The 27,878-nt window shown below is 39.5% G+C and overlaps 1 protein-coding gene across 1 annotated transcript in view; it reads left to right on the forward strand.

Moving 5' to 3' along the window:
• The window catches only part of CNTNAP2 (contactin associated protein 2), a 1,395,900-nt gene that overhangs the window by 537,643 nt on the left and 830,379 nt on the right, over nt 1–27,878 (forward strand). The window contains 1 exon segment of the mRNA XM_032592507.1: nt 19,066–19,237. Coding sequence (XP_032448398.1) covers nt 19,066–19,237 — 172 coding nt within the window.

A 27,878-nucleotide genomic window follows, 5' to 3' on the forward strand; every position in this document is an offset into this window, starting at 1 on the left:
CAGGCACCCCTTCAATTTTTTAAACAATGTGAAGCATTGCCTATGAATCCCTTATCCACTGGTGGTCATGTAAACTACCTTACTAATATTTCAATACATATTGACGGTGAAGCACCTTGGAGAGAGGAAGCTTCTAGACTGATGGCTTTCTCAAATCATCAGGAACAGTGAAGTGGCCCTTACAGTGCACCCTGGAGACTTCCTGAGACTTTACTTCCTCCAGTGGAAGATCTGTTGGTCTCTGGCTGTGCTCTGGATGCCCGGGAAGGGACCTGGGGATTCCAGGGTACATTCTGCAGCATCACTGATGACCCTTCTAGCTTTATTGTTGCCATTTCACACACACCTTCTCCCCCCAGTGACTCAATTCAATGGAGATTCCTTGTTGCAGCTTCTCTGAACATCATTCTGGCAGTCTTGTAGGGGAGACCCCGGGGAGTGCTCTCTTTTGTGACCCACTGTCCCTCTGGATTTTGAGCCTCACTGGGGCCCCATACAGCCCGGCTCACTTCTCACAGATATTTCTCTCCATACATGCACTTGGGCAATTTCCCCCTGCTTCTACAAACTCTGTTCACACTCCTCATATACCTCATTATCTTTTCAAAGTCTGTTGGGATCTCTCACCCATCCTACACTCCAGTTTCTCTGACATTGCAAAGTTTCTGCTTTGTTATCGATCTTGTTATTTGGTGAGTTTTCAGAGACAGAAGAGGTAGAACCGTAGTCAATTTATCAAGTCCCTGCATCAGGAGTCCTTGTATGTTTGCAACTCATAGATATTTATGAGAAATTGACACAGCTTCTCTCCACTGCCACAGAAATGTACACACACACACAGGACAATCTGCATAATGCCGGGCGTGAAGATATATGTGTGCGAGCGAAGAAATACGATCATGGGTGGAGTTTTCCCACATACGGTTTGGAGGTTTCATTTGCTTTCAGAAATGTGGAAAGTTGTGTCTGTTAAATTTCCGCTTTCGAAGAGATTTGTTTACTAAATGTCAAACACATACTTTGGTTGCTTACTCCATATCTTGTATGTGACTTGGTACTGAGAATACGGCCGGTAATTCTAGTGTGCAGCGAGCTTACGGCAGAAGTGAGAAAAGAATAACTGTGCTTAGTGTGCTTGGGGGCCATGGCGTAAGTTATGCTCCTGAGACACTTGGGGGACGGACCTAGAACTTGGGGGAAGGACCTAGAACTTGGGGGAAGGGGACAATCATGAGGAAGGTTTTCCTGAGGAAGCAGTGCTTCCTGAAAGCACTTTCCTGAAGCAGTATTTCTCGAAAATTTGTGTGTTTGAAAACTGTGTCATTAGATACAGACACATTTAGAATGTTTACGACGTTTTAGTGAATTTTACATTTGCTGTTACATACTAACCTTTCTCATCCCTGATGACGCTTTTTTCTTCGTTTGTTTTTTATTTTATCTTAAAATATATTTTACCACGTCATCTTCCTCAAGAACCGTGAGCATTATTTCTGGGTCAGACTGTTTGCTTCATAATTTATGTGTATTCACTTCATTCTCAAAATGGTACTATGGGGTAGATACTATTGTTTTCTCTATTTTAGAGATGAGGGGTGGTGAGGCACCACTTTAATTTAGTAGAACATGTATCAGTAAACTGGAATCAGCAAGATCCGCCTCAGACACCCTTGCCCTGGAGCCTGTACCCCTCTGCATTTTAATACCAATGTTGATATTATAAATTCTATCGATATTTTTGGACTGTATCACATCACTAAGGTGCTACACATCACCGTAGCCACCAGGTTTTTAAACGTTTGTATTTGCCTTGCTTATCTTTTTTTTAATCCTTTTACTTTCACCCTCTCTTGGTTCCTGTGTTTCAGGTATGCTTCTTAGAAATAGTATATTGTTGGATTAAAAAAAAGCCACTGGCACAACGTGTCTTTGCAGTGTGATGTTCAGTGTTGTGAAAATCAATTGTAACTGTTGCTGTACTTGAATCTATTCCTACTATCTTATTTTGGTTTTTTGCTTCTGCTTTTTCTGTGTGCCTTTTATTCTTCCTTCTGCTTGATTAAATCTCTTTAAAAATATATATGCTCCCTCCGCCATCCAGTGTGCAACGTATTGCCTATTTTCTTTTCTGTTGTAGGGATTATCGTTATAATTTTTCATGAGTATTTACAAAAGTCAAACGTAACTGAACATCTTGATCTGTCTTCTTTGGTATGTTAGTCTGATGGGGCTGCCAGCACAGAATACCGTAGGGTGAGTGGCTTAAGCAACAGAAGTTTATTCTTTCACAGATCTGGAGATGGGACGTCCAAGGTCTCTGGTGAGGCCTGTCTGCCTCACTTATAGGATGGCTCCCCAATGGCCACATCCTCACCTGACCTTTCTTCTGGGCACGTGGGGGGGGGGCGGGGAGAGATTGATCTCCATGTCTCTTCCTCTTCTTACAAGGACACCAGTCCTACGGGATCAGGGTCCACCCTTAATACCTCATTTAACCTTAATTACCACCTCACACACCTTCTCTCTAAATGTAGTCACAATGGAGGTTGAGGCTTTCACATAAGAATTCTGAGAGACACTATTCAGTCCATAACACTTGGCATAATGTAAGTGATCCTCGGCACCCTGTATCCTACATTTTAGTTCTGCCTCTTCCTTAACTTTAGTATCATCTTTAAAAATTTTTTTTTTTTATGTGGTCGATGTATTTTCAGATTTTTCCCATGTTTGCCATTTGTTTCCCCTCTTACCATGCCTTCCCGTATTTCTTTCCTTTCTGGACTTAGTTCCTTTTGCTTTGACACACACTCTCTAGTTATTAGATGATTTTTAATGGGGGGGGGTGTTGGTGGTAATGTGCTTTAATTTTTCTTTGTCTGAAAATGTTTTAATTTCGCTTTTTCTCTTGTTGGATATTTTAGTTTGAGCTACAATTATGGATTGGAATTCTATTTTCTTTCGGCACCTTGAACATATTCTGCACTCCACTTTCCATTTTCCCTTATTAAGAAGTTTCCTTTCTGCTTCCGGACTCATCTGTTGTCTCTCTTGCTACTGGTATGCTCCTAGGTGATGTAATTTTACACTATCCTGTGTCAGTTAGTAGATTTCTTTTTAAAAGAAATTTTGGGGGAATTATTGTCTTCCTTGAATCTGAATTTTTAATCCATTCTGGAAAATTCTCAGGTACTATACCTTTGAATTCTTTCATCATTCTCTTCTCTCCTGAAATTTTAATCAAATATATGTTAGAACTCCTTTCCATCAATCACACTGTAAAATTTATATTTAATATTTTAATCACTTTTCATTTCTGGACTACATTGTGGGTATCCAAATCTTTCAGTGTACAAATACAGTCTATAATTTTATCTCATGTGCTTAATGCAACTAATGAGTTTTTAATTTCAATAATATATTTTAATTCCTGGAAGATCTCCTTTCTTATATGTCAAATCTGACCGGTTCTTTTTTTAAAAATTTATTTATTTATTTTGAGAGAGAGAGAGAAAGAGCACAAGCAGGGGAGGGCAGAGAGAGAGGAGAAAGAGAATCCCAAGCAGACTCTGCACGGACATTCCGCACCACCCCCCCACCCCACTATGATGTGGGAATCGAACTCAAGAACCGTGAGATCATGATCTGAGCTGAAACCAAGAGTCAGATGCTTTATCGACTGAGCCACCCAGGTGCCCCCTGACTGGTTCCTTTTAATATTACCTCATTTCTTTCTTACATATTTGTTTCCACTTTTTATTTCTTTAATTTTTTTTAATGTTTTACCATATTCCCAACCCTAAATCTGAAATTCATGGGGACCAGATTTTTGTCTGTGATGTTTCTGCTTAATCTTGTTCATTATTTTTGTCTTCTTATGTTTTGTATCTTTGGATTGTGAGTTTGAATTTCTCAGGCTTTTGTCTTTAAGAATCCTATAATTCCAGAGTCAATCCAGAGAAGAGTTATACTGCCTTCAAAAGACAGCAATTTGGAACCATTTTTCTATTTTAATTTCTTCGTTTTGGGCTTATACCCTATTGTTAGTGTAAATTTGAAAGCCATAATTTTATGTAGCAAACCTGTGGTTTATGAATTCTCAGGAAGGTTTTTTTTTTTTTTTTGGTTTGTTTTTCTTTTTCTTTCTATAAGCTAGGAAAAGAGAGATAAATTTCCTTGTCATCTTTCTTTGCTGACTAGTGGATTTTTCTCCAGTATCTGCTTCTACTGAGATTTTAGCATTTTTAGGCTTTATGTGGTGGTGGTGTTGGGTTGGGGGAGGGAGTCTCCTATTTTTACACAGGGTCCAACACTTGATTTTTAATTCTGCCTGGCCTTTAAAACCCAAACCCCTGCATTTTTATCTAGCATTTCTAGTTTTGAACTGGAAAAATTTAAGACTTCTTACATTGCCATATCGTAGGAAATGGAATTCTCTAGAGATTAGTATTTCGATCACTTTCCTAAATATTCTATAATATAATCTGTAATATTATTGAGTGTCAAATACTGTTAAATTATCTCATAGTAGAGAATTTATGTTAAAATAAAAATAGAGATATAGTAAAAATTTTACAAATGTCTTCATATGCAATGAGTCTTTTTTTGTTTGTTTGTTTGTTTAAAGCTCAGAATAGATAATGTTAACCTTACAGGAAAAATGTTATTAGGCAATATAGGGTTAGTGAAATCTGAAGCATTTTCAAAGTATTTTTGCCTTCACACTCTGACTTTATACTTTGTTGGTGAATATGGAGACATTGTCACAACAGAAAAAAGCATGTCTTTATACTGAGTGCAAACCATTGAAGTCTCAAAAACTCAGGCCAAGGGTAGTAACGTAGTCAACAGCAATAACAAAAATGGTAACAACAAAGAAGAGAAGGAGGAAGAGGAAGGATGGGTCAAGGGCTCCTAATTTGGTCCAAGCATCCTTCTAAGCATCAAAGCCCCCCCCCCCAAAAAAAAGGAGGCAGAAATGTGTTCTTCAGCTACAAAACCAAGAGCCAGTCCTACAAATAAAGCACTTCTGTCCTACCCACTTTCCAAATGACTCCTACAATAATAGAGCCTCACAGTCTGGCTTTGTATTGATTTGAAGTTAACTTCTAGAATGTCAAATGTACTCATATTTAGAAGCATTCCAAAGCCGATAGAAATTGTGTTAGATTTCCTAGTACTTTGGATTACCCATATCATCTTAATGCAGATGACTGTGACTTTGGTTCGTGTTTGTATTTTTCTGTTTCACATTTAAAAATACTAATAATAAGTCTAAAAAGGCAGAATCTTTTCCCCTTTGAAGTATTAAAAAATATGTAGGCTTTCAAAATGGGAATATTTGTGAAAGCGATAAGAAACTAATTCCTTATTTTCTCCAGAGTGAAAAATAAATCTTTCAAATATCAAAATATTTTTTAAATGAGAAAGATTAACCATGTCCTTTATCAAAGCTGTGCAATTAAACAGGATCCTAATAACAATAGCAGAGTTGCCATTATTGAGAACCTCCTCCAGTAAATGTGCTGGGTACTTTCTGTATAATATTTAATGTTCACAAAAACTACAGAAACAGGGAATTCTTACTTATTTTTTCAGAAATAGGGGACTATTAATCTTGTTTTAAAATGAAACTGAAGTTGTTAAGGGGGGGCAAGGAAACGGGAAATGCGAGGGTGTTGGTCAAATGATACAAAGTTGCAGTGTAGGAGGAGTGAGTCTAGAAATCTAATGTATAACATGAAGACTGTAGTTAATCATATTGTATTGTGTACTGGAAATTTGCTAAGAGAATAGACTGTGAGCTCTCTCACCACACACAAAAATGGTAACTGTGAAAAGTGGATATGTGAACTAGCTTTACTGTAGTAACCATTTCACTGTGTATATGTACGTGAAAACATCATGTTTTACACATTAAATACATACATTTTTTATTAAAAAATGATAAATTACAAAAGAAAAGGATCGGATTGGTGACCTTTTCAAGAACACATACGTACGTAACTAATATGAAGCAGACTGGGATTCCAGCCATTTCTAGTATTCTGCCGCCCACACTCCTGACCAATTAGATTGCATTTTACAAAATATTGCATTATTCCATTGTAATTAACAGACTGCTTATACTTGCGAAGAAGAATCAAGAAAATAATACTATTTTATTTTGTGAAAGTATGAATGTGTCTATTTTATGTATTAGATACAGTGGCAGGCTTTGGTCCTAAGAAATTAAGGTTATCAAATGTAAGTCTTTTATTTTGTATTTTGTACTCTTGCTATGTATGAATACACAACTACGTCTTAAAAGACTTAATATTTTTAAAAAGACATAAAAGAGTCAAATTATTCAGTTTGGTAATTCTGCTCTTTTTTTTAATGGTTGCCTCCGGGAAACTATGGCTTTTTAAATTATATTATACAATTTGATTTGCAAATGGATAACTATCCCAATTTTTCAAGACACCTAGTCTGCTTCTCTGGTTTTCTTTTATCCTCTATGGTCTTACAATTTTCTTCATTACTATTAAAAGAGACTCAGAAATATGTCCACTATCTTTTAAGTTTCTGCTAATTTTTTTTATAAACACAGTTAACATATCTTACAATTTTTATAGGAAGATAGGAGGGGAGATCCACAGATAAGTTTATTTGGAAATAATTGATCTTGCTAAGGCAATAAGTTTTTTAATAAATATTAAGTTTTTATAATATACCAAGGTTTATAATATATATAAGGTTTATACTAAGGTTTATAATACACTAAGGCTTATATAAGGTTTTAAATATTCTAAATTATTACTCTAGCTAAGTGGTCTACTAAATTATATGAAATTAATCTTAATTAAGTAAAATCAATCCAATTAGTAAGGGCATTTAAAAAAAGTTATTTCCTTTTCCTAATCTATGATACCATATTTTATAAAACATTATAACATATTTTGCATTTAGAAAACTAAAACATTAGAGGGAAAGAAAGACCTTGGAAGTTTTTTGTTTTTTGTTTTTGTTTTTTTTAAATTCCTGTTAGAGGCACCTAGGTGGCTCAGTCGGTTAAGCTTTTGACTTCGGCTCAGTTGGTGATCTCATGGCTCTGTGAGATCGAGCCCCACATAGGGTTCTGTGCTGTCAGTGCAGAGCCTGCTTCTATCCTGTCTCCCTCTCTCTCTGCCCCTCCCCTGCACACACATGTACTCTCTTCTGCCAGAAATAAACATTAAAAATTCTTTTAATTAAGAAAATCTTGGGGTGCCTGGGTGGCTCAGTCGGTTGAGCGTCCAACTGTAACTCAGGTCATGATCTCACAGTTCGTGAGTTCGAGCCCCGCGTCAGGCTCTGTGCAGAGAGTTTGGAGCCTGGAGCCTGCTTCGGATTCTGTGCCTCCCTCTCTCTCTGCCCCAACCCACTCGCATTCTGTCTCTGTCTCTCTCAAAAATAAATAAACATTAAAGAAAAGCTTGTTAATTCATTTTATCAAATCAATAAGACTCCTGATCAGGTTGTAACATGATCAGACGAATATGTGTGTGTGTGTGTGTGTGTGTGTGTATACACATATACATGTGTGTATATACATATATATATACATATATATGTGTGTGTGTGTGTGTATGTATATATATATATATTTTTTTTTTTTTTGAGAGAGAGAGATAGAGTAAAGTACAAGTGGGGAGGGGGCAGAGAGAGAGATAATCCCAATCAGGCTTCACTCTTAGCACAGAGACCAATGCAGAACTTGATGCGGGGCTTGATCGCATGACCACAAGATCATGACCTGAGCAGAAATCAAGAGTCGATGCTCAACCGACTGAGCCACCCAGGTGCCCCCAGACTAATATTATTAAAAGAGATCAGGTGGGCTTCGTGCTGGAGGCGGATTGGGAGTGAGTGGTGGGGAGCTCTGCCAGCCAGGGCTCAGGTGGCGAAGGACAGACTTACAGGACTGTTTAAAAGGGGGGACTGACACGATGTGACCGGTGCACTTCAGGGAGTGAGGATAGAGGTGCCGGGGAGACTCTGGTTGTTTAATGTGTGCAACATTTTAGATGAAACAGCAGTGAAGGCTTTTTGAGTGACTGCTAAGAGAGGGACGATGATCGAATACCAACTGGGATCAAGAATAACATATGTTGAGTTGTGAACATGTGTGACACATTGGAACAGAGAATTTTAAGAAGCTTCTGGATACATCAGTCCTGAGCTTAGAGGAAAAACCTGCAGTGGAGATTCACTGGACAGATAGTCATCGAGTAGGTAGTTGAAGCAGTGGGTTGGCTGGGATGATTTTTTTTTCCTTTTTTTTTAATGTTTGTTTATTAATTTTTATTTGAGAGAGAGAGAGAGAGACAGAGCCTGAGCAGGGGAGGGTCAGAGAGAGAGGGAGACACAGAATCCAAAGCAGGCTCCAGGCTCTGAGCTGTCAGCACAGAGCCCGACGGGGGCTCAAACCCATGAACTGTGAGATCATGACCTGAGCTGAAGTAAGAAGCTTAACCAATTGAGCCACTCAGGTGCCCTCCTCTTTTTTTAATTGAAGTGTAGTTAACATACAGTGTTATATTAGTTTCAGGTGTTCAGTACAGTGATTCAACAATTCTGCACATTACTCAGTACTCATCACAGTACGTGTACTCTTAACCCCCTTTATCTATTACACCCATCCCTCCACCCAAGTCCCCTTGCCATCTCTACCAGTTTGTTGTCTATATTTAAGAGTCTGTTTTTTGTTTGTCTGTTTTGTTTCATAAGTCCCACATATGAATGAATTAGTATGGTATTTGTATTTATCTGTCTGACTTACTTCACTTAGCATTATACCCTGTAGGTCCATACATGTTGTTGCAGATGGCAGGCTTTTTTATGGCTGAGTAATTTCAGTGTGTGTGTGTGTGTGATCTTTATCCACTCATCTATGGGTGGACACTTGGTTTGCCGCCATATCTTGGCTATTGTAAATAATGTTGCAGTAAACATAGAGGTGCATGTTTCGTTTTGAATTAATGTTGTCTTTGGGTAGACACACAATAGTATGATTCCTAGATCAAAGGGTGGTTCTATTTTTAATTTTTTGAAGAACCTCCATACTGATTTCCACAGTGGCTGCACCAGTTTGCATTCCCACCAACAGTGCACAGGGATTCCGTTTTCTCCACATCTTCACCAACACTTGCTGTCTCTTATCTTTTTAATTTTAGCCATTATGCCAAGTGTAAGGTGATATCTCATCATGGTTTTGACTTGCATTTCCCTGATGATTGGTGATGTTTAGCATCTTTTCACATGTCTGTTCGCCATTTGTACATGTTCTTTGGGAAAATGTATGTTCAGATCCTCTGCTCATTTTTTGGATAGGACCACTTTTGTGCAGAGACTACCAAGAAAACAGACCTAGCCCAGGGCAAACTGATGGACTCCTACATTTATATACCAAGTAGAAGACAAGAAATCAGTAAAGGAGGTTAAAGTAAGATTGCTAGAAAGGTGTAAATAAAACCCTGGATAGTATAACACTGTTTGAGCTGAGAAAGGAAATATTCAAGAAGAGAGAATGGCCTCTCAGACTCTTCAGATGTTTGCATTATATTTACTCCTACGGATAGGTAGTAATAATGTTAAATAATTAAAACAAGTATATTCATGTTTCTGAGTTTATCTTCCTGATGAGATTTTAATATTCCTGAAGACAAAAATAATGTAGTGTTGAGTCTTTAATAAATACAAGAATGACTGAAATAATTTAAACCATTTGGAATAAAAGAAATGATGATGATGATGCTTTCTAGATCTCCAGTATATACCAGAGACCACAGTTTTCTAGGCACTTAATTCATGTGTATGTCCCAGTTAATAATTCACAACAGCCTCCTATACTGGAGTATCATAATTTTCTCTATACATAAAGAGACAAGGAGCAGGGCATTTAATTAATTTACCTAAGGTCAAAAAGAGATAGAGACAAAATCCCTAGCCGTGTATGTTATACTCATTCATTATATATAAAAAAAAACAGAAGAATAAACATACATGTAATAAATAGATAACTTACTAAATTTAAAAAGCCAACATATTATATTAAATAATTTACATAGTTAAAATTAGCTCAAAAATTATCTCCAAAGAAATCAGCCTTCACTAGTATACTGCTACTTTAAAATAAACTTCTAGAATCACTACAGTCTCTCTGCTTGCCCACTTGTTAGGTGCTCCTTCAACACTCCAGTTTGCCATCCACACCCACCTCTATAGCTCTCCCATGTTTCCCACTAATCTAAATGGTAAACCCATGTCGAAGCTTCCATCTTCACACAATTTGGTCGTGTGATCACTCACACTCACCAGTGATGGTGATGACCATTCCTTCACCTCGTTGATATCATTTCTTGGTTTCTCTTTTACTTCTTTCCAGATTTTCTTCACTAGTTTATTTTTCTGATACCACCCATGGTGCATAGATGATTTCTAGAGTCCAACCTTGGGTTTCTTTGCTTAGCATACTATCCAATTTCTTTACTCCATTTCTGCTACTTCCGGAACATAATTACTCCCAGAGCTTTTTCAAACTCTGATCTCTCCCCTGATATCCAGACATTAGTGTTAACCTGTAGATTGAACATTTTACCTTAGATATCCCCTGGCTACTTCAGTCTTGGAAAGTTCAGTTTTGAGCTGGTCAAAACCCACCCACGACACTCTCCAGTCCCCTTTCATCCTGCTCCTTAAAGGCCGGATGCTCTGTCTGCGTCCCCTCTGTTGGGAGAGTCAAAAGCATTCATCAAGTTGCTCAGCCATAAATCTAAGAGTCATTCTAGCAGTGGCTCTCTGTGCGTGGTCCTTGTTTCCAGTGCGTCAGCCAGTTCTGCCGTATCTTCCTAGAAAGTATCTTTCATCTATTTCCTCTATGTTAGCTTTATTGACGTATTCTGGATAAGAGTTTGGAGCTTCTTCAGTGTCTCTATTATAAGACAATCCCTACTTCTGGTCTCCCCTCGGCCAGCCTATTCTCATTTCTATCTTCTATCAGAGAGAGAATAACGTGACACAAAATGATCGCATCATTTTCTTGCTCATAGTCCTTCGTTGTCTGTCTGCTTCTCCAACAGACAATCACAGACCCTCAGCAGGAGTCTGAGTCTCCTGGCGTTTACATTCCAGTAATAGTAGAAATGACTGTAACTGCTTATACAATATCTCAGATGTCAATAAGAGTTATGAGGAAAAATGGGTCGGGTAGAGAGGGCAGAGCACTAAGAGCGGGGAGTGTTATCCCACCCACGGCCAGCAAAGACCTCTTGGATGAGACCACTGCAGCACAGCCCCAAAGGACATGAAGACGCAAGGTTAAACATCCCCTCATTCCAGAACAAAAAGCCAAGCCTCCATTCAATTACCATTCACCTGACAAATGCAGAGAGGTCCACAGGTCTGGAGTCTGATATAGATGATGTTGTAAAGGTTATCTTCAGTCTATTAAACAGTAATTTTTGTTTCCACACTGACAACAGACACCTTGTATCTTGAACATCTCCTAAGATTAGTAGGCTGGTGAACTTTATGGCATATCAGTTTCTCAACAAATACATTTTTTTAATAAATTCTTAGAGAAGGCAATGTTACTGAGATCACGAAACTGAAAGAGATCAGATGGGCTTCATGCTGGAGGTAGATTGGAAGTGAGTGGTGGGGAAGCTATGATAGTTGGGGCTCAGGTGGTAAAGAATAGATTTACAGGATTATTTAAAAGGGGGGACTGACACAATGTGATTGGCATGAAAGAGGAGAAACACACACACACACACACACACACACACACACACTTATGGAAGTAAATAAATAAACCAAACCAGACAAACATCTTCCTTCCTTCCATCCTTCCATCCTTCTTTCCTTCCTTCTTTTGATACTCAAAATATTTTTAATGCCCAAATTATTTATTTAGTACCCAAATTGTGTAGGTTTGAGCAGTAGAAACCTACTTCAGGCTGGCTCCTGTGTTGTTCTGACATGACCCTATCATTCTTTGATATGGGGATATCATTTTTTTTAACACAGTTGACATACAGTGCTGGGTTAGTTTCAGGTATACAACTTAGTGATTTGACAAGTGTGTACCTTACCCTGTGCTCACTACAAGTGGAACCACCATTTGTCCCATACAATGCTATTTCAATACCGTTAGCTATATCCCCCCTGTGGTCTCTTTCATCCCTATGATTCATTTCATAATGAAGCCTCTCTCTCCCACTCCCCTTTACCCATTTTTCCCAGTCCTTCACACCCCTCCCCTTTGGAAACCACCAGTTTGTTTTCTGTATTTGTGGGTTTGTTTCTGCTTTTCTGTTTGTTTGTTTGTTCATTTGTTTTGTTTTTTAGATTCCATATGTAAGTGAAATCATATCATTTTTGTCTTTCTGTGTCAGACTTATTTCACTTAGAATCATGTCCTCCGGGTCCATCCATGTTGTCATAAATGGCAAGATCTCATTTTCTTGTTTGTTTGTTTCAAGTTTTTATTTAAATTTCATGTCAGTAACATACAGGGTGCATTAGTTTCGGGTGTAGAATTTACCGATTTGACAACTCTATACATTATTCGGTGCTCATCATGATGAGTGTACTCCTTAATCCCTATCACTTATATAACCCATCCCCCCGTCTACCTCCCTTCCAGCAACCCTCAGTTTGTTGTCTACAGTTAAGAGTCTGTTTCTTGGTTTGCTTCTCTCTTTTGTTGTCCCCCAATGTTCATTTTTTGTTGTTGTTTCTTAAACTCCACATATGAGTGAAATCATATGATATTTGTCTTTCTCTGATCAACTTACTTCACTAGCGCAATACTCTGTAGATCAGTCTATGTCATTGCAAATGGCAAGATTTCATTCATTTTCTGGCTGAGTGATATTCCATTATATATATATATAAATATATGTATATATAAGTATATATTCTTATATACATATATACACTACTTCTTCTGTATTCATTCATCGATTGATAGACACTTAGGTTGCTTCTGTATCTATTGTAAGTAATACTTCAATGAACATAGGGGTGCATATATCTTTGAATTAATGTTTTGTTCTCTTTGAGTAAATACCCAGTAATGGAATTACTAGGTCACATGGTATTTCCATTTCTTAATTTTTTGAGGAACCTCCATATTGTCTTCCATAGGGGCTGCACCAATTTGCACTCCCTACCAACAGTGCGTGAAGGTTCCTTTTTCTCTACACTCTTACCAACACTTGTTATTTATTGTCTTTCTGAATTTAGCCGTTCTGAGCACTTCTTTAATTTCTGGTGCAGTAAAGTGTTACAGGATCCCATTGTGCTTTCCCTGACCCAGCTCTGGAATCAGCCATTTCTCCAAGAAGTTGTGCTTTTATTCAGTAGAGCATCTAAGATCCGAACGAGTCGGGTACTCACTGCTTCTGGAGGTAACCCTTCTCCCAGACCGTCTTCAGGGGATGGTAGGAACCATCTGTATATTGAGCACATACACAAATCCAGCTAGATTTATTTCTGTAACTAGCTGTATCATACTGAAAAGCACAAGGGCACTCCAAGAGAGTCCATTCCAATCCAAACCCACAAGATCCATTCGAGATTTTACACTTTTCATCTGCACCCTCCTTTCCTGACCGTGAGAACCTGGCTCCCGCTCTCCTTGATACATTTATTTGCTTGGGTAACCTGTCTTGTAGTCAGTCTCCCAGCCATGCTGGGTGGATATGGTGTTGGCTGTCTCCGGGCACAGGCACCAGCCACCACTGAGCTCACTCTCTGCCCACTCGAGCACCCTGCTGGTCTGGACTCCAGCCCTCACCTGGAATGATTCAGCCCTCCGTGAATGATTCAGGAAGGTTGGGTGAACAGGAGAGACAAGTAGATGTTTTGCACAGTCATCCTAGATGATAGTGGAAGGAAGATCGAAGTGTCTTTTTTAGCATCCTTACCACTTGCCACCAGCCTCTCCCTGACTTCCCAAACTTCCCACCTTTCAAACAAGTATAGAGGAGTCTCATATATGTGCAACTTTAGATCATGTCCAGTTTCAACCCTGTTGCCCGTCGTTTGCTTTTTCTGTCCCATCGAGTTAACGTTGTAACTTACAACAGTTTAGATGGCCACGTTCATGTCAAAACTAATATCAGTATGTGTTTTCACTAATGTATTAATGAATTAAAATTTTAAAACCGTAAAAAAATAAAGAAAAATTTAAAACCTTGCAAATACAGGTTTGTCAGCAGGAATAATAAAATACTGTGAGTGGACTTCAGATCGGGTGTGAAGTTTCACATGTGAGGTCTTGAAACGCAAATCTCCAGTGTGCCAGTTGGGTTACATAGTGGTAAAGACCCTCAAAAGAGGACAAGTTTCCCATTTCACTGGCAGAGATATAATTGGCCCTGCGGGGTAACAATTACTGTGGGTGTCACCCTGCCAGACCACGGAGCCCAGTAATGACCCATGTGCAAACACTGCATTTTTTTTATTCCAAATTCATAGGTATTTAAAGTTCTGAGCCAAAATAAACAGAAGTTAATCTCTTCGTTCTGTATAATCTTTCTGTTAACTTGGCAGATGTCAATTACGTTTAACTCTCTATCCACTTTATATCTATTCATTTCTGACCCCCCCGAATCCCAGCTGCAAAGGTATATCTCCAAACAGCCCTGCTCTTAATCTACTGAGTAGGTTAATTCCTGAGCTTCAGAGTGGCTAATACACCGAAAGTATCGCAGGTACTAATACACTCGTGTTTTTACCGAAATTATGTTTGTACGGAAGGGCAACAAATACAGAAAATAAACAATAACGTTCTCGACCGCTGCATAAAAACTAGCTCAAAATGGAGTGGCTCAACACATTAAGAGCTTATTCTCTCTTCTTTGTTTGTGGGCCAGTAATTCAGGAGCAAGTTGGCTGGGAAGTTCCAGCCTCAAGTTCTTTGGTTCCTGCAGCCCCAGTCGTCTGAAGGTTTGACTAGGATTGCAGGGTCTGCTTCAAGACGGCTTGCTCACGTGACCGGCAAGTTGATGCTGGCTGTTAGGTCTCATTTCCTCTCCACATGGGGGCCTCTCCGCCCGGCTGCTTGAGGTTCCGCAGGGCATAGGGTCTGGCTTCCCCAGAGCAAGTGATCCAAGAGACCTAGGTAAAGGCTCTTAGTGCATTTTCTTACTAAGCCTTGCAAGTTACACACACACTGTCAGTTTTGCAACGTTCTGTTTGTCACCCGGATTCAGTGTGGGGGGGAAACTACATAGGCTATGAATAGCAGGAGGTGATTTACGGCTAACTTGGAGGTCAGTTACCATGGTTGTCCCTCTGGGACACAGAGGTTCGTGTCTCTTCCACATGAAAAAGCACACTTACTTCCTCCAAAGGCCCTTTAAAGTTCGCTTCTGTTTAGAGGATCTGCTCCGAATCCAGTAACTTGTCATCTAAGTCATGTTCGTACCAAAATGAACATCTTAGTGAAGTCTAAGAACAGAGGAAGTTATTCAAGTACAGCTTCTCATCTGAAGACCTGGCAACAGGTTTTGTGCCATCCACACACTCAGCATACGAAAGTCAAGTAGGCATAGAGTAACTGCTTCAGACCCTTTGACTCCAGAGGGAGAAATAAGCTGTACGCAGAAGCAGGTGGTCCATGGTGGTTCTAAAGTCCAATCATGTACATGTTGGTAGTTCCTGGATTAGGACACACTTCTGCTATTTCCTGGAAGTGATTTTTCATGGCTCAGACATAGCTCCATTCTGTACTCTCTCTGTGCCTTTTAATCCAAGCTGGTGGTGGTACCACGGGTGCAGTTCTCTCATCAACCGTTCCGATGAGCGTTGTTCTGGTTACTCCGGTAGGTAAATGCCACATCCACAATTGGATAGAGAGAAGCTTTTTGTTTGTTGGTTTTACGTTACACTTCTGCTAACATGTTAAGGGAAAAATGCCCTTAACCTCATTAAAACCCTTATTTTTTAACTCAGAGGATCTGTAAGACATGCCAGTCAGCTGCCTAGACATTCTGTAGTCTCACTGAGTGGCCCTTTGAGGCACTACCTAATCCATGTTGGAGGTCTGACCGTGAATTTCACAGTCACACTTCATTGTCATCTTTATCTTATTTTTTATCAGCAGTTGATCTTTTTTTTCTTTAAAGCTTATTTAATTTATTTTGAGAGAGAGAGAGAGAAAGCGTGCACGCAAAAGCAGGAGACGGGCAGAGAGAGAGGGAGAGAGAGAGTCCCAAGCAGGCTCCATGCTGTCTGCACAGAGCCTGGCTCAGGGCTTAAACTCAAAAACTGTGATCCCGTGACCTGAGCCGAAATCAAGAGTTGGAGGCTTACCCGAATGAGCCACCCAGATGCCCCTGGTAGTTTGCCTGGAAGAGTCTAGAAATGAGAAAACACTTTATTTTCAAGTCGATCAAGTCCTGCTTTCTTCATATTTAATGTGCTTTTTTTAAGTTTGTTTTTTTTTTTTTTTTGCCTCTTCTTCTTCCCCTTTTATTGTGAGTAGAAGATGTTCAGTTTTCTCTGCCTGAAGTGTCCTTAGCTAGGTTACACAATTCATTACGTATAAGTTTTCCTTTCCAGATTATCATGATTTATCAGACCTTCCACTGCAACAGAGCCAGCATGCAGTTTTCCGTCATCACCAGTCGCATTTATTCCTCGCTTTCTTTGACGCCATTACTGACGACCTCCTCGAGAGCCGCGAGGCTTGTGCTCTTAGCCCTCTCCAGGCCTGTCCAGCTCCCTTGTACCTTTTGATCCCTCAGTTACCCACATCTTTAGGTTTTTGTTACAATTCCCTCCCAGGACCAGATCTATTATTAGGTATTCATTATTGCATAAACAAATCACCCCCAAATTTAATAGCTTAACACCATGCTTTAGTATTTCCCATGGGCCTCTCCACAAGACTCCTCCGGTGTGATCAGTTAGCAGTCTCAGCCAAGATGCTAGCATCAGAAGTCACACACGGCCACCTCTTCCTAGCTCTCCACTGACCACGGAGTCAGCACTAATTCAGTGTAGAAGGAGACTATGAATGGGTACGGACACCAGAGGCAAGGATTAATGGACTTCCTCTTGGAAACGTTAAAGGTGATGTAAGGAAAGGAAAAAAAAACCCTAAATTTTCAATGGATATATAGTAACTTGTCCTATAATATCCTCTCCTAGAACGTATCCCATGTGAAAAAGTGCAAGGCCTTCACAATTTCAAACTCCAGAATTTGGGCCAAACGGAACATTGTTGTGAGTGACTGATGAAGTCTTGTTTTGTGAACTTAATTATGTCCAGTTCATAGGACTGTGTGTGTTACACAGCTGCCTTGCTTCAGAGAAGCTCTTGTTCTCACAAACAGATCTGCTCATTTTGAAACATTGCAAAGCTAGTGTGGATATTTCGAGACTCCTAAGTACTCAAAAACCAGAACCAAATGATCGTCTTGTTAAGAGTAGTCAATAAAGTTACAGCTGGATGTTTTCTCTCTGCTAAATTTAGACATTACACTCCATTCAATTTTCTCTTGATTAAACAGATTGAAAATCATATGTATGCATACAACTAGTCTAAATGGACCACTTGCTTAAGATCAGCAGTTTTCTGAGGAGACTAACTCAAAGCCAAAGGAAAAAAATGTGACTTAGGGAAAAAATACATATGCTGTATGTTTGACTTCGCAGTACAGCCTTCTCGGTGTTGTTTTTTAAGCCAAGAAATTTGTTTACATGGAATCCTGTTTTTACCTGCTACTGTGTTGATGGAAGACGATGTACAGACACGTGATTAACTCTTAAAGGGAATTCAAATGATAATGATTAGCCTTTAAATAGCATAACTCATTAATAATGGAAGAAAGAAGGTTTCTCTGGTCCTGAACTGCTATTACTAGTCAAACAGGACATTTAAAAACAAATCACTTCATTGTCAATTTTCGGGAAAATTTCTATTGGAGTCTCACTTTTGTCCACTTAGTGACACGTTGTGATTGCAACCCATTCTGTACGAATTGTTTTCTTTCTATAGATATAATATTAGATTGAAATGAATATGATAGAAACTTCAGAATTTCAAGCAGACAAATTAGTACATTTGAATTTGCTCTGGCAGGTACATTTGGTGTGAGGAGCAATATGAAAAGTAGATGATTTTTGAGACTTTCTGGAGATACTTAATGGGGTAGAGAAATATTTTTTCCTGTGTCCTACAAATTTAAAACACATCGTAAGAATTATGCATTTGCTATTGAAAAGGCATTTAGGTAACTGGTGTTGATTTTTTAAAGTTATTTTGTAAGAAAAATTTTAATATCTGATTTTAGACTTGGTATCTGTATGTTCTATTCCTTAATAGAAACAGTAGTATTTACTCTTCTGTTGTTTTGCTGTTGATTCTCTTTTTAGTTTCGTTTCTTATCATTTATGGTTCCTATACTCTATTAGGTATATAACATGGCTATTCAGAGCAAAGTGGCTGAATCTTGTGCCTAATTTTATTTCTTTCTAATGTTTCCTTGGATTACAAATTGAGAAATCATTTGTAACGCAAATGTCTCTTTGGATTGAGTTAGACATTAATCCATAAAAGAAATCCACCATAATAAATAGTGGTTTAACTTCTTGAGCTCTGAATCACAGGCCTCTAGGGAATTAAGAAAAAAGAAGTAAATACTAACGGCATAAAACGAAGGCCGTGGGATAGTTGTGAAAAGCCTAAAGTTATAACGTTTTCATCTCTGAAGAGAGTCAGGTGAGGAAGTATAGCGGCGAGCCTTCGACAGCAGAGGGACAGAAAGATGTGACCAAGAGAGAAAGAAGATGTCACAGAGACAATATGAGGGATGGTAGCCCCTGAGAGAAACATTCACCCAGGTTCAGCCCTTCCTTCTTCCCTTGAAATAATATCTCTTTCTCCAAAGAGCCCATTCTTCTGCATTGACTATGACATCAGCAAGGATCAACCAGACAGGATTGCCATGGCAGGGAAAACACCCAGAGGAAATTTCGTGAAGCGTGTACTACACAGAATGTAACTTTCTCACTTCTTCCCTCTCACAGGTTTTCTGAACCAGATGAGTAACTCCAGTCACTCCGTCCTTCAGCCTTCATTCCAAGGATGCATGCAGCTTGTCCAAGTGGATGACCAACTGGTGAATTTATACGAAGTGGCCCAGAGGAGGCCGGGGAGTTTTGCGAATGTCAGCATCGACATGTGCGCCATCATAGACAGGTACGCTCTTTCTGTCCTACCCCAAACTTGTCTACACTTTCTAAATTCACGTTTTTGTTGTTGGGCGAGAGAAACACACGTGCACACACACCCTGTAAGAGGTGAGGCGAGAGGAGCCACCCGTCATGCCGATGGCGTATTTGTGATTTTAGCGGTGACATCTATATCGGGACGTGGATAAATATATAAATATATGGCAGAACAGTCTGTTATCACACAAACCTCCCTCAGCAGACGCAATTATTATGCAGGTAGTTTTGCAAACAACAGCTGAGTTATAAAGGGGCTCAGTTTATTTTTGCTTTTGCTTCCTACTCCCACAAGCAGAAATGTCCCCTTCTCTCCTTGTCTTGGTCACGACTCATCCTCAGCATATTGTCCCCTCTCAAGCCCTTTCCTGAGGGAAAGAAGCTTTAAAAAATGTTGGCAGGCAGTATGGGAATTTACTGAAGCAGAATATTTAATGTAATTGAGCCTGCTTATAAAATATACTGAAATATTGCAAAATCTAATCTGTATTCGTTTTTGCAAATCTGGGGAGGAGCTTTTTTATAAAAACTTAGTTGACTTCTCACAGAGTAGAAAGATACAGCTCTTACATGAAATATTATGACATCATTGCATACATTAACTTTAATGTACTTCTAAAAAGTGCCTTTAATTCCAGCATAAAAAAATATTCCTTTGAGATGTTTTGTCCATAAAGAAACTATATCTGACTTTGTGGTGAATTTAACCTGGTGAATTTAGGTGATTTTCTACACTACTTTCAAAGTTTTTATGATAGGGCTATCCTATTCTGAAAAATAATTTTATTAATGTTGTGTTTTGGAAGATGGAAGTTTTAGAAGTCTCCGTCTGTCTCCAACAAAGTGTAGACCATCAGTCTCTAATTTTATTTTCATTTAAGAGGAGATCCTTGGGGAAGTCATTCAAAGACACATAATGAATCTTAAAAATATGTAAAACCATCTGTAGTGAAGTAAGTTTGCTTCTATATAATCTCAATAAAATAATATCTGCGTGAATGGTAAATTACAGTTTAAATGATGGATCTAGAATGTAACATTTTAAAGCCTTAACATCTTTATAATAAGACTTGATGACATAGCACAGTTCTTATTTCTATTACATATTTGCAAATAGTCATCCTGATAGCCTAAACAATTTATATTTAAACACAACAGTGAACAATTTTAATGGAAATATATTCCCAATTTTTGAACCATCAGCGATGTAATAGCTATTATTTCTGCCTAAAGCAAGTGGTAGCAACAATCAGAAAAACTGAAAGATGACTGTTTTAAGACCAGACTTTGTGATGTTTGATATTTAGCCATAAATTTTTATTAATTGTTTTCCATACAGGAAGATTTTCCTTCTTAGCAATAGGTAGACAGAATATCGAGTTATTTTAGTACCTTGTCCATTTTCCATGTCAGTAGCTTTAATGTTACAATAATCTCTGTCAATAATACCCAAGTTAGTCCACTCAGCTTTTGTAAACAGCCTAGATTTTATGGTTATGTTGCCATTTCGCTTCAAATAGCGTGTGTCCTGGGCACTATATTTAAGTTGTTTGCTACTAAAGAAGTATGGATGATATGTTGAGGCTTTAATGTTTTACTTCCATGGAGAGACAAGGTGCTAAATTGGCTCCAAAAGAATGAATGAGATTTTTGTAAATGAAGGGAATGGAAAATGGCACCTCTGATGAAGGTAAATACACAAGAAAACATGTAGAATTGGGACTTCAAATTTCAGTTTTTGTCAGATACAGGAATATACAGATTTTTTTTTTTTGCCAAAATGGGTCAGTCTCATTGTCCATTTTGCCAAGTGTCCTGTAGCTGATGGAGTAAGGAATAGGTCTCTCTCAACCTCCAGTAGGATAAGCCAAGAGAAAAGGGGAAGTTGTCACCTCTGACATGTGACGCAATTCCAAAGCCCAGTAGGGCATCCATTTTCTGCTTGCTCTGTTTTTTGAAGGCAGTGATTGTTTTTTTTCTAATTGAGTTGTAACTGACATGTAACTTTCAGATATAGAACACAGTGAATTGATATTTATATGTATCGCAAAGCAATCACCAGAGTAACAGCTTATGTACGTGAATTACCAGTATGTGAAAGAGCAGATTTCTTTACTCACCTAAAATGTTTCAGTTCAAAATATTAATCTGTGAAGTGTTATATTTTTGTATATATGATACAGAACTGTATTCACCTTATTCCAACCATTGAGGAGCTCATTGATGAGTTAACCCTCAATCTGTGTCTTTCCATATGAGAGTACCAGTGGTTTTAGCCTGTCCTCGTAGAGCGGTGACCCACCAGATACACCGTAATGATATATTCCCTGCCCATCTCTGGTTTGGTATTTTCCCCCTTACTAACTAAAATTTTGCAACAGCCCCATCGCTGCCATTTTATTTTCAAACTCTAAATTTCCCCTAAGTAAGCCTACACTGGCTCTTTCAAATTTCAGCTTGATTGATTTGAGAGCTATTTTGGCCGGCGGCGTGGGGGTGGGGGGAGGATAAATGAGAACATAGGGAAAAAAAAATAGAAAAGCTACCACAGGCACATTTTTTATGACATGTTTGGAGATAATAGGAGCAGCTGCAATGATTCGATGAGTAAAACTTAGGGAACTAGTTTGGGGAAGATGATTGTACAGGGGTTTTGCTGTGTGTCATGCTGGGATACCCTATGATTTGAACTTCGTTTTCTTTCTTTGCGTGTGGATTTACATGAAGCTTGTTTTATTTACTTGTTTGTTTTCGGAGCACAGCAATGAATCAAGAAAAGAGCAAGCGTGCCAAGCCACAGAATCATTCATTCAGTAGTATTTTCTGAGTATATCCATGGTGCCAGGCACTCACTGTTCTAGGCACTAAGGATGCCTCATTGAACAAAATAGAGATCCTTGGACTTGGAAAGCTCACATTCTGAGGAAAGGGGAAGAAGAACAAATGTAATAAGTAAATATTGCAGTAAGTTTGAAGAAATAAGTGCTGTAAAAAAAAAAAAAAAGTAGGCCAACTGGAGGACCATCATTCCAAGAGAGTGAGGTGTCAGGTTGCAATTTAAATAGATTGGTCAGAGTCAGCCTCATTGAAAAGATAATAATAAGTTCAAGACCTGAAAGAGGTAATAGAATTTGCCGATTCTTTAGGCAAAGAGAATAGTCAATGCAGAGAAAAGAGTCCATGCAGCGAGGCCGCCTGGCATGATCTAGGATCAGCCAGGGCCAGGGGGGCAAGTTTGGAAGGAATAGGAGTAGAGCTGCGGGAGAGGAGGCCGGAGCAATTCTAGAGGTCAAGTCCTGCAGAATCACAGGCTTTTTTTTTTTTTCTTAGCAATTTGGCTTTGATTTTGAGGGAATTCAGGAACCATCGCAGGTTTCTGAGTAGAGCAATGGCAGGATCCAGCTTACAGTTCAAAAGAATAACTCTCACTGTGGGAAGAGGAAAGGTAGAAGCAGGGAGCTTCTTGTAATCCAGGTGAGAGATGCCGGTGGCCTAAGATCAGGGTGCTGGCATGAGAGGTCGTGAGATGTGGTCAGTTCTGAAAATATTTAAGAGTGGAGTCCATCGTGTGTCTTGATGGACTAAGTAGAAGGGTTAGAGGATTAACCCAAACTATTTAGTAAAAGCAACTGGAAGGAAGGAGTTGCCATATCCCAGTGGGAAGACCAGTGGTCGAGAAGGTTGGTCAAGGGTTAAGGAAAAATATCAGGAGCTAGTGTTGGGCATGAGTTGAAGGGTCTATTGGACACAAGTGGAGCTGTCAAAAAGGCAGCTGGAGATACAGATATAGATATAGATATAGATTTATATATATGAAACAAGCATGTACCTGCAGATTACACAATGAAATGTTGTGTCTGAAAACATCTCCATGTTTGCCTGTTGAGGGCCTCCGGTGTCTTGAGCTGTATTTCATAGACAGTATAGACCCGGAAGGCGAGAAGATGAATAGTGGGCAGGAAGCCTCTTCCAATATCAGAAGCTTGTAGCTTTACCCTTTGAAGGGTGTTCTATGGCTAGAATATTCTCCGAAAATGATAAAATACCTAGCACATAGTTTCTTTGTTTTTCCCTGCATGATTGTCGCCTTTTATCTGCTCCTACTGCCCTGGTATTGTTGGATCCTTGTGACAAACGTCTTCAGGTGCCGACTCAACTCCTGTTCCCAACCCGTGTCTAACCTCTTTGTAGGTGTGAATATCTGAGAGCCAGAAGCCTGCAAAACACGCCTGTGACTGTCTAGAGTTGGCTTTATTCACTTCCTCCCACAGGATAGCACGAAGGTGGGGTTGGGCCGGGAGCAGTTAGGGAAGGGAATCGGGAATGAGTCCTGGCAGCTATGGGTCAGAATTTATCAACTAAGAGAGTTACCGTCACAGACCGTGGACCTTGTGAATTCATGTGGAGCTACCGCTTGACTCACTTGTCTCTGACTCTTCCCTGGGACATCTGGGATAAAGAAGGTGGGGTTAAAATATTTTGAGCTTAAGTAGGTGGTATTCGTGACTGGTCTGGCAAAATACACCTGTAAGAGAAGAAATTCCTGTTTATTTAAGCTGCTGTGAGTCAAGTTTTGTTTTTCTTGGAGCCAAAAGTATCCATCCTTCCCCCATCCTCCACTTCTAAAAGCAACCAGTATAGTCTTTTTACCAGAACACAGAGGAACCAACTCCCAAGTATGGAAATGGCTTTGGAAGAAAAGATGGTAACATTTATTTTAGGGTATATTGAGTTGCCTGCCAGTGATGTCCCCAAGAGACTGAACTTGGGGGACTAAATGGCCGTTTAGAGGCCAAAGCAAATACATATTCTTAGAATCGGCAGCTGGTAGGAAAAAAATAGTAAAAGCAGTTCATTAGAATTCAACTCTTATTTACCTTGGCTGTAAATATAAGAAGAAGCAAAATCAGTAAACATCCCAATAGCACAGAGAGTGGAAAGGGAAGAGTAAATGTCCCAACTTAACCACAGCCCTCAAAATTACCCCTTGAGAAACTGAAAAGACTGGATCCTATTTTTGAGTTAGTAATTACGTCTTCATTATATTTGTGGTTGGAAGTGCATAATCACTTTTATTTTTATTTTTTAGTTCAATGCTTTCCTTTCAAGAACATCTACCCGCTTTGATTTATTATTCCTTGAAAGAAAAGAACGCGTATATATTTTTTAAAAGAGCATTTAAATGGGGGTTGGATAGGTACAGTGTCTGTCTCTAAACCAAGCTGACTCTGTTGGAAAGGTGCACAATGAATAAGTAGATTAATATTACGAGTCAGAGGAGACCACAAGTTTCTATAAAATCAGGTTTAAAATCTACAGGCCTAACTTAGATGATGCATACATGTAACATTCTTTATTTTCTTTTTTTTTTCACCTTCTTTATTTTCTAAAATGGATCTTCATTTACTCAGAAGCTCCCATTTCCACACAGTAGAAGAAAAAATCAACATTTGAACATGTACATTTGGAAATCCTAATAACTTTATGTGTATATTACATATTATATGTATATATAATATTTAGTCAATGTGGGATCCAAACTTAGAGTCAAACTCCTTTTTTTTAGGCTCTTGTCCCATTTCAAGTGGCCTTGACCCCTCCAGCGTGACTCTTGGTTCAGAGCAAAACAACTTTTGCAACAGTGGGTCTGTTCCACGTGCTCTACTCACATTCCTTTTGGCCTCCCTTAAGGTCTCCAGCCTGCTGAGTGTTCTAGACTCAGCCTCTGTCCCAACCGCCCACCGCTCTGGCATCTGTTTCTGCTGACCGTGGGATATGCCTTAGCTACTGCTGGGATCTGTGTGACGTGGCAACCCTTCCCAGTTTGTCTGGGACTGTTGCATTTAGCACGGAGAACCAGGTGCCGGGAGTACTCTGTTCTGGGTGCAGCAGGGTGATTGGTCCCTCGAGACACGTGCATCCTCTGCCCTCCTCCAAATTCCCTTTCCCTTGTCTTCCAGCCCCCTAGGCATTTTTAATAGACCTCATAGGGACATGCTGTGATGTCTGGATCTCTTGCCAACTGCATGTAAGCCAAAATGAATCATGGCCTATGTGAAGGGGTGGGGGTGTTCGGTGGGGACAGCTGTCATGGGCCCCCCATTTCCTCAGCGTGCCATGCCTCCGTATCTGCAGCACCCCCCTCAGGCTGACGTGAGTCTCTGTGAATCACATTGCCAAAGGCAGCACTCAGGGCACAAGCCACCACTCACAAAGGACATCTAAAGTGAACACGCCCTCCTGCACTAATGCTGAGGTGGTGGGGGGGATCGCTGCTCAGAACTTAAACAGTTTTAACATTCGGGGCACCTGTTCTTGCGCTCCGACACCCGGCTCTTTCGAACCAAAAGCCACTTGGTCTTAGCCTATCTTGGCAAAATTGAACCCACAGGACTGCTAACTTTTTGTTCCAGTCCAGAGTCCTGAAGCGAACGCTCCCAGCCCCCGCTCCCTGTGACAATGTCACTGATGCTCTGCGTGGACAGCACAACACAAGAAGAATTTCATAGAAAATACACAAAAGCCAAACTTTGAATTGAAATACCCCAGAATGATTTCTATCACAGGAAAGGGGAGGCCTGTCTCACAAACATGGCTGTTTTTGTAGGGACGATATTTATTCCAGACTTTCTTTCTCTTTCCCCTGGGTCTTGCTAACTGCAAACTGCCAGCCTGAGTCTAACACCTTTTCCTACATTTGCAGGCTGACCGTCCCCCGTCTTTCTTGACGAATGTTCGTGTCATGAGTTAGGCTGATGTCAGGCTGTGTCTGCACTCCTCTTACATTAGGAAACGTTTTGTCTTTTATTACTCAAACTGCAGGCTTCTGGGCATATCTCGCTTTTGCATCAGGGTAATTATGCCACAGGGGTAAAGGAGGCAGAAAGCGCCCCAGGTAAACCACACTGTTTAAACTTTGTGCCCGGCTCCATTTTGACAACATGGTGACTGATCTCATCAAACCCCAAAGGAACGAGGAGCCGATCACCTGGAACTCATTCTGGGAGACCTGGAACCAATGAACAGTTTTTTAGGCAGGACGCTGGAGTTTCTTTTGGGGGGGGGGGCGGGGAATATCCTTCAAAAATACCTTTAGGACAAGAATTATTCAGGGTCCTAAAACCATACCACCAGATCAAAATAAGCAAAAAACAAGACTAGTTACATAATCCAGCTTTATTTTCTTATGTGACTGTTCACATTGTGATTCTTTATTCTAGATGTGTCTGCCTCATCACCCTGTTCCCCATCTTGGATTCCACTGATTTTATATTCCTGTTTATATTGAAGCATTTAAGCCGTAGTCTTCTATCCAGCACAAAAACATAAGCTCAGTGACCTGAAAGTATCACACACCCAGGTGAACCCATGTTCAAGTCCGTTGCCTCTCTGAAGTGGTTTCAAAGTGATTTTGTTTTTTCAGCACAAATAGAGTACTAGAGTGACAAAACTTTAAAAAAAAAAAAAAAGTACAGTAGTGAAACGCCAGAGGAGATAACTCTCCTAGGAGAAAAAGGAGAAGAAAATAGTTGAATTAACCATTTTAAGATTCAACAGCAGCTTTATTCTTCTTTGATGTATTGCATGTATTAGGACAAAAGAAACTATATTTGCTTTTGGCATGGCATATAGCTGTGCTTTGACATTTAAATCCCAAGGAAAGCCTAGTGCATAAAAGTAATGTCAGAAAACAGTTACGTGTTTGAAGATAAGCAAAAAGGAGAAAGAGAAATGATTTCAACATGTAGCTAAATCAACCACAGAGAAAGACTTAAATGAGTCATTAACTTGTATATTTTGCTTTTGATATTAGATTACCTGAAAAATAAAAATGAAAGCAAACAATTTAAAAATACACATTTAAAATATCTGTCCAGAAATAGTTTCTTCTTAACACTCTTGTCAATTACGTAGACATATGGCAAAATTTTGATGGAACCCCGAGAAGTCATTCAACTGCCCTCCCCTTAAGCTGACTTTACAGAGGAAGAGACACTCTCCATTCTCTTTGTAAATATGGAGAATGATCCCTGTCACCTGGTGGAGGAAGAGTCTTTGAAGTAGCAGGTGCGGCTTCACCTTCCATGTGTTGTGCTTAACCACACGTTGTGAGCGAGAGGCACTGGTTCATGCCCAAATATGTTAATGCAAGTCACACTTGATATTGTAATATCATGGTCTAATTAAGTACCAAACACATCTTCAAAGGAGTGGAGACAAAAAGAAACAATTTCTGTTAAAACCAAACCAAAAGGTTTTAGAAAGATAAGTGGCTAAAAGCAAAACCCTCAGGGTAGGCATGGACAAGCTGACTGTAAAAATTCACAAAGGTTCATTGGTTACTTCAGTTTTCCCTGCATTTTAAGAAATCCAAACTAGAAGTTGAGGGTGATGGTGCTTTATGGAACTGGTTCTTCAGAAAAGATGGTGGATTGGAATTGGAGAATTCGACTCAGTGGGCCCAGAGCAATTCCCTCTGACCAGTGACTCACTGAATTTACATGACATAGGGTTTTAAGTTAAATTAAAATGGTTAAGGTGTGTATCCTTTTAATGATTTGTTTCTTTACTTCATTAAATGATTTCTTTCTTTACTTCTGCTATTCCCTAAT

The sequence above is a fragment of the Lynx canadensis genome, chromosome A2 (assembly GCF_007474595.2).
Source record: "Lynx canadensis isolate LIC74 chromosome A2, mLynCan4.pri.v2, whole genome shotgun sequence".
Classification (NCBI taxonomy): domain Eukaryota; kingdom Metazoa; phylum Chordata; class Mammalia; order Carnivora; family Felidae; genus Lynx; species Lynx canadensis.